General features: G+C 43.9%; 1 protein-coding gene across 3 annotated transcripts in view; it reads right to left on the bottom strand.

Moving 5' to 3' along the window:
• Window positions 1–236: 236 nt before the first annotated feature.
• Window positions 237–12478, bottom strand: part of KIFAP3 (kinesin associated protein 3) — a 157671-nt gene continuing 145429 nt past the window's right edge. For 2 of the 3 annotated variants that reach the window (XM_030572359.1, XM_030572362.1), the window contains one exon: window positions 237–703. In XM_030572359.1, coding sequence (XP_030428219.1) covers window positions 595–703 — 109 coding nt within the window. In that variant the 3' untranslated portion in view covers window positions 237–594. Of the gene's footprint in view, window positions 921–12478 lie in introns of all 3 variants that reach the window. The other variant, XM_030572361.1, reaches the window with a different exon arrangement.

Below are 12478 nucleotides of genomic sequence, written 5' to 3'. Positions count from 1 at the left end.
TGTAAAGCGCCATACCCTCTGGGCTGTGTGCTGCTGGGATGTTTGAATCCAGTGCTGTATTTCTGCAACAGTGCTCTAGGGTATAGCCATCAGACGCCAGGCACTAGGCTTTTCCTGTGGGAGGCTTACTCAAGTACTTCAACAGTACATGTACATCACTTAAAATGCTCTAAAAAAGGCAATTACAAAAATCCTCCATGAACCAGAGAGAAACGTGGAGCTCAAGCATTCATCAGCACTGACTGAATGGTTTTTCTTTTTAATAGAAATTAAATTACTTGCTTAATATACATAATGTAATGTTTACTTTCCAGCCTAGTAGCTTTTCAATACTTGCTTTCAAGTCACATGGCAAACACTGTACAAAAATTATAATAAAGAGACAAACTGAGGAGTGAACACAGTCTGTATTTGAGATGCTAGAACCAGAAAGGGTTAGGTTTATCTAGAGCTAACACATACCAAAGGATACATATCACACAGACCCATTCCAGTATAACCATGCATTACCAGGGAGTGCTCTAAAGTCAGCTACATACAACTGGTTTCTAATGGAGCAGGAAGACAGCACCCTAACGTACGCAGAGGAATGCTTTATCGGGTACCATAGCCGTAGTAGAAAGATTCATCAGGACGGTATCCATACGCAGTCGCAGGGCGGCCAGGAGTACCAGTTGGCTGACCAAATCCATCCACTCCAATGCTGGGGGGGAAGGAGGGAGAGAGAGAGAAAAAAAGAGAGAAACTGGTGTTGATGCTTGTGTTTCACATACAGGAAGTGTGCTCTAGGGCTAGGGCTCTCAAACTTTTCCATAGGGTAGACCACATTAAGAGACACAATCTTGAGCACCACCCCTCTTTGGACTCGAGATTCTCCCAGTCATGATCAGGTTATATCTCTGTAGAGATTAAGGCAGCTCCTGAAAAGGAAAAGTAAACTAGGAAAGTATTTGATGGATTGCTGGAATCTTTTAATAAAATGTTACCAGTTGGGAACGGAAGAGCCTGTATCACGTGACTAGCCAACATTCTGTGGACTACACTTTTGGAACTTCTGGTCTAGTGGGCAGTGCAAGGGACTGGGTTATGGGATTCCTAGATCCTGCTATACTATTAATTCAGTAGCAAGTCACTTCACTATGGGTATGTCTACACTACGGGATTATACCGATTTTATAGAAACTGTTTTTTTAAAACAGATTGTATAAAGTCGAGTGCACGCGGACATACTAAGCACAATAATTCGGCGGTGTGTGTCCATGTACCGAGGCTGGTGTCAATTTCTGAAGCGTTGCACTGTTGGTAGCTATCCCATAGCTATCCCATAGTTCCCGCAGTCTCCTCCACTCTTGGAATTCTGGGTTGAGATCCCAGTGCGTGATGGGGCAAAAAACATTGTCGTGGGTGGTTCTGGGTACAGCCTCACTCCTCCCTCCGTGAAAGCAGCAGACAACCGTTTTGTGCCTTTTTTCCTGGGTGAACTGTGCAAAAGCCATAGCACAGCAAGCATGGACCCTGCTGCTCAAGACAGCAATCATGGATGTTGTAAACACCTCGCGCATTCTCGTGCAGTCTATGCTGAACCAGGACCTGCAAAACCAGGCGAGGAGGCGGCAGCTACGGCAGCGCGGCGACGAGAGTGATGAGGACATGGACACAGAATTCTCTCAGACCACGGGCCCCTGTGCTTTGGAGATCCTGCTGGTAATGGGGCAGGTTCTAGCCATTGAACACCGATTTTGGGCCCGGGAAACACGCACAGACTGGTGGGACCGCATAGTTTTGCAGGTTTGGGATGATTCCTAGTGGCTGCAAAACTTTCACATGCATAAGGGCACTTTCATGGAACTTTGTGACTTGCTTTCCCCTGCCCTGAAGAGCCAGAATACCAAGATGAGCGCAGCCCTCACAGTTGAGAAGCAAGTGGCAATAGCCCTCTGGAAGCTTGCAACACCAGACAGCTACCGGTCAGTCAGGAATCAATTTGGAGTGGGAAATTCTACTGTGGGGCTGCTGTGATGCAAGTAGCCAAAGCAATCATTAAGCTGCTGCTACGAAAGGTTGTGACTCTGGGAAATGTGCAGGTCATAGTGGATGGCTTTGCTGCAATGGGATTCCCTAATTGTGGTGGGTCGACAGATGGAATCCATATCCCTATCTTGGCACCGGAGCACCAGGGCACCCAGTACATAAACCGCAAGGGGTACTTTTCAATGGTGCTGCAAGCACTGGTGGATCACAAAGGACGTTTCACCAACATCCACGTGGGATGGCCAGGAAAGATTCATGATGCTTATGTCTTTAGGAACACTACTCTGTTTAAACGGCTGCAGCAAGGGAATTACTTCCCAGACCAGAAAATAACAGTTTGGGATGTTGAAATGCCTGTAGTTATCCTGGGGGACCCAGCCTACCCCTCGATGCCATGGCTCATGAAGCCATACACAGGCAGTCTGGACAGTACTCAGGAGTTGTTCAACTACAGGCTGAGCAAGTGCAGAATGGTGGCAGAATATGCATTTGGCAGTTTACTGGCGCACATTACCGACTTGCTCAGACCTCAGCCAAACCGATGTCCCCTTTGTTATTGCTGCTTGCTGTGTGCTCCACAATCTCTGTGAGAGTAAGGGGGAGACCTTTATGGTGGAGTGAGAGGCTGAGGCAAATCACCTGGCTGCTGATTACATGCAGCCAGACACCAGGGCAATTAGAAGAGCACACCAGGAAGTAGTGCGCATCAGAGAAGCTTTGAAAACGAGTTTCATGACGGGCCAGGATATGGTGTGACTGCTGTGTTTGTTTCCCCTTGATGAACACCCCCCCCCCCCGATTGACTCATTCCCTGTAAACAACCCACCCTCCCCCTTCGATTACAGCTTGCTTAAGGAAATAAAGTCACTATTGTTTAAAAATCATGTATTCTTTATTAATTCATTATAAAAAGAGAGAGAGAACTGACAAGGTAGCCCAGGTGTGGTTTGGGAGGAGGTCAGGAGGGAAGGAAAAGGCCACTAAAAAAATTTCAAAATAATGAAAGCCTTTTGGTTGGGCTGTCCATGGGGGTGGAGTGGGCAGGTGCACAGAGCCTCCCCCCACACGTTCTTACATGTCTGGGTGAGGAGGATGTGGAACATGGTGAGGGTGGTTATACAGGGGCTGTAGCGGCACTCTGTGATCCTACTGCTGTTCCTGAAGCTCCACCAGACGCCGGAGCATGTCAGTTTGATCACGCAGCAGCCTCAGAGTTGCATCCCGCCACCGCTGATCTTCCTGCTGCCACCTCTCATCTCGAGCATCCCTCCTGTCCTCCACGGACAGGGGTGGGGTAGTGGTGGCAAACTCCCCAAGAATTGCATGCAGCTCACAGTAGAATCAGCATGTTTTCGGCCCTGCCCTGACCTTCCGTTTGCTTCTTTGGTTTTCTGGTAGGCTTGTCTGAGCTCCTTAACCTTCACACAGCACTGTACCGAGTCCCTGGTGTGGCCTCTCTGCATCATGGCCTTGGAAATTTTTTCAAATATTTTTTCATTTCGTCTTTTGGAACGGAGTTCTGTTAGCACAGAATCCTCTCCCCATATAGCGATCAGATCCAGTAACTCCCGTGCGGTCCATGCTGGAGCTCTTTTTCGATTCTCAGGAGACTGCATTGTTACCTGTGCTAATGAGTTCTGCATGGTCACCTGTGCTGGTGAGCTCTCCATGCTGGCCAAACAGGAAATGAAATTCAAAAGTTCGCAGGGCTTTTCCTGTCTACCTGGCCAGTGCATCCGAGTTCAGATGGCTTTCCAGAGCGGTCACAATGGTGCACTGTGGGATACCGCCCAGAGGCCAATACTGTTGAATTGCGGCCACACTAACCCTAATCCAACATGGCAATACCGATTTCAGCGCTACTCCGCTCGTTGGGGAGGAGTATAGAAATCGGTTTTAAAGCCCTTTATATCACTATAAAGGGCTTCGTTGTGTGGAAGGGTGCAGGGTTAAATCGGTTTAACTCTGCTAAATTCGGTATAAACGTGTAGTGTAGACCAGGCCTATGACTCAATTTCCTTGTCTATAAAATGAAGATAATACTTCCCTGTTTGAGAGGATTTAAATATATTGCTGTAATCCAACATTGTTAGAAAACTGCTATTGATGCAAAGCCCTCTGCTAACTTTATACAACAAAACACAGTCAGATTATCTTCTGACCAATGGAGAGAAACCCCAAACTTACTGGGGAAATACCAACAGGAAATATGGCACTGATTATGTACTAGGTCAGAAATTCACACCATGGTTTCTGGAGTGATAAGACTGACATCCAAAGGGCAGATAGAGGGCCTATGTTCTATCCGGACTGAATGTTAATTTGGTTTTCATATACAGTATCCGTTTTCACCCTCCAGCTGTCCCAAAGCAGTGAGTTAGATACAAAGGTGACAAATATTTCACATTCTGAGGTAGGAGACAGAGGCAGAGGAAAAAAGTGAATGTTGGCCAGGACACTGGATTATTGCATACTCTTTGGCATTATACCATCTTTTACACTTGCACCTGAATAGACAGAGCTGGACAAAAAGGACCTCAGAGTAGTGTCTGACTAGAACCACGGGGGGAAAGAGCTGAATTTCTCACACCAAGACATTAAAAGGCTAGTGGCCACGAGTTCTTAAGAGTGGGGAAGAAATGCACTTTATCACTGTTGCCATTATCCTACACATACTGAACACAGTTGTTGTGGACCACAACAGCATGAACCTGTAATAGAATGGGATACCCAGGACACACAGACTTGTAACCTCACAGGCCCTGATTCAGCAAAGCACTTAAATACTTTTAACTTCAAGCCCATGCTTGAGCTAAACTGGCATCATGATCAACAGAGCACTGAGAGGATCATGTTCCAGCACTTTATCTCCACTCAGAGCTGCTTCCAGCAACATGAAATTGTGCAGGACCTAGAGACGAACATGAGGAGTTTGGTGCTTGACCAGTCAGGAAACCAGTGTACCTAAAGGATGCTACAATGATAATCCAGAGAGTGGAGGATTTAAGAGTGCCAGACATGCTTCCCCAGGGACAGAGAATGGCCAATAAGCCAAATTGCAAAGGAGGAGATAAGCCATCCGAGAGGTTACAGCCAAAACCTAAAGGCTTTGTTAGTATGTCTATACTGGTATACTACACTGGCAAAGCCCTCCTAGGGTGGATGCAGTTTATCCCAGCTCCCCTAAGCAAAATAGATTATACCGGTAAGAGTGCAATTTTGCCAGTATAACCATGTCTACACTAGGGGCTTCTGCCGGCACAGCTGTGTCAGTCTAGGATCACACCTCTTCATGCTTCTGACAGACAGCTATGCCAGCATGAGTTTGTATTGTAGACCTGGCCTACTAGTGCTCTGCCCCAAATCAGAATGCAGTGGTTCTGAGAGGAGCTGTTTGTTTCTCCCTCAACCAGACATGCTATTGTCACACTTCATTAATTCACCAAGGCCCTGGGGAAGGCCTGTAGTGCCATGCTGAACAAATTCCTCAGTAGGGCTAGGAGTCAAACAACACTGGTACATGCGTACACACTCTAGTGTCCTGTCTGCTTAGGATGGGGGCGAGCTAAGGAGTATGCTCTGCAGCCTGCACTGACTTCCCCTTCCTTACTGGAACCACTCCAAAGTTCTGGTATTCTTTTACAAAGCCTTTGGTGAACGGGCATGAGATCTTCAAGACTGCCTCACTTTCCAGGTCTCTCTGCAGCAGCTGCGGTCATCCAGCAGACTACCAGGAAGCACTAGGTATGACCTTCTCAACAGCAGATTTGACCCAAATGAGACCATGGAGGGTCCTTATCCTCACCCTCTCCAGATACACCTCTTCTCCGGTCCTCATAGAATCAAAGACAATCAAACAGTGCACTCAAAATTAACAACTCATGATTACAGCCAAAGTAGGCCAGAGAATGGATTTCCCTTCCAGCCTCTCCCTCCTTTCCCCAGCATATAGCACCTAGATCCTACTGTGACAGCCACTTGGGAAAGGGCAGATAGATTAGAAGGAGGGCTCGTCTCAGGCCTAATTTTCTGTGTACAGGTCATAGAGTGACTGAAAATAATAGACTGACTAGTCTATTTTCAAGAGCAAAAAGTAAATAAACTGGGGAAATGGTGAAAAGTAAAGTCGATTTTCAGCTTTCAATTATGATAATCTCAGGAGTTACTAACATACTGTAGGTAAGGGAAAATGTGTCTGAATACACTTGATTCTCCATCCGTTATGGTTATGTAAATCCATGGATGTCAGTGGCATTACACAAGTGTAAAACTGGGGTGATAGGGTAGAATCAAGTCCATCCTTTTTCTTAACCAGTGTCCCTTTAAGTCAGAACTTCAGTTCAGGAATAATTTTTTTTCTTTCCTTTCACAAATTCTCAAAATATTGACCTATCCAGTTCAGGTTCTAGAGTCAAATAATTTATCATTTAAAAAAATAACGTTATATTTTGCAGTGTTGGTCCCAGGATATTAGAGACACAAGGTGGGTGAAGGCTTAAAAGGTTCTTTCACCAGCAGAAGTTGGTCCAATAAAAGACATTCCCTCACCCACCTTGTCTCCCTAATTTGTTATAGGGAACTCAGTTCTTCATTTTATTTATTTTTTACAGTGGTGTTTTGTCTGTGATTGATGTAATATCAGTTTTGAATAATTTATTATTTATTATTGTGGTAACAACTAGAGCCCCATCACATTTGTGATGGTGACTCACATTCCTGAAAATTTTAGGCTGGGAAGACACTATATATATGGCAGGGGGACCACACTACGGCCAGCTGAAGGCTGCTGTGGCACTTAGTCAGAAACCCAAAGACCACACCTGTTTTGCATAAAACAGAATCAGATGCAGCCCCTTTCAACTTTAATGTGGTGGAATGGGGAGAGGAGACTGCAGGCCCCAAATGGCTACTTAGTTCAAGACAAAACTCAGCATCTTCAGACTCAAATTCCCTATGGGCAGATTCTCTTAATTAAATACAAAAGTGGCTACACATAGCACTGCAGAAATGTGTGGGTTTCTTCTGGCCTTTGTCTGCCCTAACACAGTATAGGATACCAAAAAAGGCATGGAATATTGTGCTGGCCACAAGTACTATTAACCACTAGATGGCACTCTCTCCTCATTACAGAATATTGCCAAGTACTTCCAAGTATTTCCAGTTTAGTAATCCTTATTTAAACAACTTCTAAATGTATCTAAATGGATGAAAAGCTAGGCAAAAAAACATGGTTTCAATTACGTTCTCAGCAAATCAATTTTTTCCCCTTTTTGTAAATGTGTAAGTAATTAGGTACAGGTCCCTACAGGTTAAACTTTGAGCAGCATCAGTTATTTCCGAATGGTTCCGACATATGGTAGTGTCCTGAAGAAAAATGTAAGAGATGGATCAGCTGATAACTACTTCAGACATTTGATTAAAAAAAAAAAAGAGAGAGAACAAAAAATTATATTAAACTCACCACCCTCCAGAAAATGGTGCGCTACCTAAATATTTTCCTTAGGTAAATGAATCCTTGTCTATGCCTCAGAAAATACTGGTTTTGCTTTCAACTGAGTTTAGTGCTCTTGAAAAGTCCCAGCCTCTTGAATGATTGAGATTGGTGGGCAGAGTCCACCTGAATGAAAGCCGCCCTGTCTCTCCATCCCCTCAACTGAGTGAGGGTCCACAGAACCCAGAAAATTGAGGGACAAAAAGTGAACAATCAGGGGGCGGGGATGGCTTGCCAGCATGCAGACTGACGTTCTTGTGATACCCAGAGCAGCTATACCAAGAGCAATGACAGCATAAGCATGCCCCATGCCTGCATTCTGCTGCACTCTTGACCTGGAAAGGCCACCTTGACGGTGGAGAAAGGAGTTTAGTATCCATGTCCCACTGAGTCTTTCCACATCTCTGCCAAGGATGGAGCCAGTTGTGATGGTGGGGTTTAAGATGTCCACTAGTGACTGAACTGAGATAACTTGCTTCTTGGGTTTTTATTTCTACCTTAGACCATAGATAATCCCATGCTTTGCTGCACACTGGGCTACCCACATTTACCATCCATGCCTGTCAACTGCCTTTCTCTCCAAATATTCCCATTTCATGTTGAGATGTTTGATGTGGTTCAGAACTTTTTGTTTCTATGTTATTCGTGGTCTTTCTCTCTTTCTTCTTTTGTTTTCTGGCTTCCCTTCGAGGCTGGTATTTCGTAAGCATTCTTTTTCCATTTTCAGCGCATGTCCCAGCCACTGATGTCTTCTTTTGTAGATTATTTGTTAGAGGGTGACTTGTGCAGTAATTTTTCTGACTTCTTCATTCGTCTTCCTATCTCTATATATTATTCCCAATATTCTTCTCAGACATTTGTGATGAAATGCATCTAGCTTTTGCATATCTTTCTTGGTAAGTTGCCATGTCTCACTGCTCTAGGTTGTGATGATGATAACAATTGCTTTTATTTCTACACTAGCAATCAAATTCAAATTTACTCTTAAGTGAAGCACTGGAGTTATTATTATTGATACTGGGCACTATACAGACCCCTGTTCTGAAAAGGCAGTGACATATCTTAATGAAATCAAGCGAGTAACCCCACTCCTCCACCTCCTCATCCCCCTAAAATAAAAAAAATCCATTGTTTTCACTTCCCACTGCACAGTTCAAATTGATACCTAATGGGAGCTCATTCAGACCACATATAGTTATCTAATGGAAACTGACTGCACAACATTGTAGTGAGTCTGGCGCAAGTGAGTTTCTGAAATTGCCCTAATCTGTAAACTATTAAGGCATCTTTCTCTTAAAAATTCTTTTACTTGATGGTAGACGTTGGTGACTGTGCTCACCATACAGCAAAAGCACCACTGTTTTCTCACGGATGGTTTACCAACATGTCTGGGACTCATGGAGTTAAACAGAGAACACAACTAATTATTATGTAATGCTAACCTCAGCTGCTGGTTCATTTTGAGACACTTTAAAATATGAACTGTGTATTTTACCCCTATGCACTCTCTTAATGATTTGTTTTTTTTAGACTGGAATCACTTCCAACCATCAGTTATACTCGCGGTCTCTACACATGCACTTCTCTGAGCACAAATATTTCTTTTTCCTATTAGTCTGCCAACCCCTGTCAGAGCAAATTTCACTTTAAACTAAATGCAATGATACTTAAAACCTCTTGGATTACTCAGGCTGCTGGCATGATCTATGACCTTCCCAGAATGACAGCTGAACTTTCTAATTTGCTTGTACGGCTAGGGAACCGAAGAACACATGCCAAGGGGGAAAATGCTCCTAATGTGCATGAGTGAAGAGAGATTTCTTAACAGCTTTATTTATTGATATTTACCTTGATTCATAATGTAAAAAATAATGTGCCTATCCTGGGTCCATAGTGCCTAGGAGACATTTTAAAATACAATCAAACAAAACTAGCAATGCTACCCTTATCCAAGCCAGGAAATGCCAGGCATCCCCCTTCCCCACATATACCTGCTCTCATTGTACTCGTCCCTCGCCCAAAGCCTGAGAGAACAGACAGGCTTTGCAGTAGACCTGGAAGACCTGTTTCAGACCAGGGGATGAAGGGGGAACACCTGTGTCAGCACTCTGATGGTATTCCAGTTCAGAGGCCCGCACTGGCTGTAACTCTGTGGTGCAGGCAGAGAACAGGGCTCTCTAGGTTCTTCCACATTAGGAAAATTAGCTCCCGTATTACAAAAATGGCCAGCAATAGTGCACAGCTGCTCGCTGTAGATTTTCATGAGAGTGGTAAAGACACCTCAGCCCCTTACTGAGCACTGGTGCTGACAGTTGCTGTAATATGGGTGCTAATTCCTCAAGTGTAGGCAAGCCTTCAGAAAGGCAGCTCCCAGGTCATTTGGGACTTTATGGGTCAAAAGTAACACTTTGAAATCTATCTGGCAATCCACAGGTAGCCAGACCAGAACCCAGAGCACCGGCATTGTGTGCTCCCAGCAGGAAATACTGCTGAGGAGGCAGGTAGCCTCACTATACACCAGCTTCAGCCTCATACTGTATTTTAAAGATACCGTATAGTCCCATGCAGAGTGCACTGCAATAATCAAACTATGAGGTGACACAGGCATGGATGAGGGAAACCAGGTCCATATCTGAAAGAAGAGGTTGCAACCTCCTGATGAAGTGGAGATGGACATAGGTGTTCTGGTGACTGCTGATACATGACCGCACAGCAGGTGGGGAAATTGTATTTCAAAACTTGAATATGGATTTAAATAAGATTTTTTTGGCCTCTGTTTCATGTTTGGCACCCAAAAATGCACGGACAAAAAATAATTGGCCACTGAAAACAGGAGGTCACAGTCACATACACTGCAAGTGTCAGAGCCAGGATTAGAAGCCAGATGTCTTCAAATCCTAGTCCTGCTCTGAAGACCAGCCAACCCCCACTGCCTGCATATCTTGCATGAATCAGACACACTTGTAATTTTAAGAGGCACTAAACTAGTGAACGGGAACACATTTTAAAAAGGTCTCCATTTAGTACAAGTGCAAATGTTTATCCATACACTCAAGGTGGGGCCTTGATCCAGCAAAGCACTTATGTATGTGCAGAACTTTTCATTCATGAATAGGTCCACGGACTTCTGTGTGACTACTCACATACTTAAAGCTACTCATGTGCTTAGGTGCTTTGCTCAACTGAAGTTTATTTGCATGCATAACTATGCAACACATACGTACACACATGGGCTCCGATCTTGCTCCCACTGAATTATAACTGATCTGGCAAAATTTACATAGATGTCAATGGAATGAGGATTAGGCCCATATTTTTAGGTGTGCAGGATCCTTTGAAAACTTGGCCTCAGTGCTGCCAACAGACATAGAGCTCCCTCTTTGAGAATCACTTGCATACCTTATTACGATGAATATTTTAAGAATACAGTTTAAAATGTGCAAGGTTCTCTCCCCCTACCCCCAGCCATGCAACTGGTAGTCACAATAATCTTATCCTCAGAGTCCTATCACTTCACTTCTGAAAGAGACTATTAGTCAGTGACAGTATTGTTGATAACATATAGTACTGTTACAGTTCTAGCCATCCTGCTGTAAAATCCTATGCCATAAAACTTTGGAATGCATAAACTGGGTTGGACTAGATGATCTCCTGAGGTTCCTTCCAACACTAATAATCTATGATACTCTATCTATGAAACTGTATCAGGTTCCTGTGTATAACACAGAGGATGAATTATGTTCAATACATGGTAGAAGACACTATTTTGCCCTCATGGGGTACCCAAGCCATGAAAATGAAACACCATTCACCATAACTTTGAGACATAAGCCCAGCATTGTAATACATAAATAATGAACTGCATCTAAATTGTATCATACTTGAGTGCCAACAAGAGACAGGACTTGATAGTGTTTAAGTCTGTATTTTCTCTCCTCTCTTGGTAGCTCTCATTTTTAAGTGCTGATGAAAGGTACTAGATTGAAAGTCCAAGAGCCTGTATCTGCAGGTAAGACACTACAAGCTTCTCAGTGTGCTTCTTCCCCCTCCCCCCACAAAATGACCACCTGTAGAGTTGGGAGGATCATTCAGTAGCCAGAGGCCATTAGTTCCCTGGACTTTCTGCTGAGACTACCAACCAAGTGACAGCTAGGATGATCATTTTGTGATGGATTCCTGTCCACTAAGTAATGGATCGAGGCCACTATGCTAATGTCACACAGGACACTTAGCGTTCAGATGGTAGCTACTCATGGTTGCTTGGACTCTGGTAACCAAAAAGACAAAAGGTTCCACAGACCCACTATATAATAGTCTGATGCAGCTACTTCTCTGTTTCTCCTTAATTGTCCACTAATTTGTTCTGCACATCAGCTTATGACAGCAAATCCTGGGAGACTGGGAGGCAGAGGTTTTTATATGTAATAACAGATCCGGTAACTATAGTCATGACCTGTAATAGTATGATAATTGCATGATAAAATTACAAATATTTTAAATTCTGTATTTCATGGCCCCACCTTCCTTCTTCCCCTTCTGTTTATCTTTCCCATACTTTGTCTCTCTCAAATTCAGCTTGGATGGAAGCTTTGGGGCAGGAACTGTGCAATTATTGGTACATAAAGTACCATGCATATCTGCATACTAATATTAAATATTAATTACACAAATAATTATATTAACATTAACGTTGCAAAGTCAAGCACTCAAAAATTAGGAAATGCCAGAGTTCAGGTTTTCTGTGCTTCCTTGTGCATATGCTTTACAATATAGTCTCTAATTAATCACTAGACCCACTAAATCGACCCCCGCTGCATTGATCGCAGCAGCATCGATGCCTGGTTAAGTCTAGAGATGGCCGACTTAAGCTGTAGCTGTGAGTGCTCAGCACTTCTGTAAATCAGAATAAGGGTCTCAAGTCAGGTTGCCAAAGTCTGGTGTAAGTGACTAGCCCTG

The sequence above is a fragment of the Gopherus evgoodei genome, chromosome 8, assembly GCF_007399415.2.
Source record: "Gopherus evgoodei ecotype Sinaloan lineage chromosome 8, rGopEvg1_v1.p, whole genome shotgun sequence".
Taxonomy (NCBI): domain Eukaryota; kingdom Metazoa; phylum Chordata; order Testudines; family Testudinidae; genus Gopherus; species Gopherus evgoodei.
The sequence above is the reverse complement of the archived record's forward strand: the minus strand, read 5'-3'. Positions and strand labels throughout refer to the sequence as shown.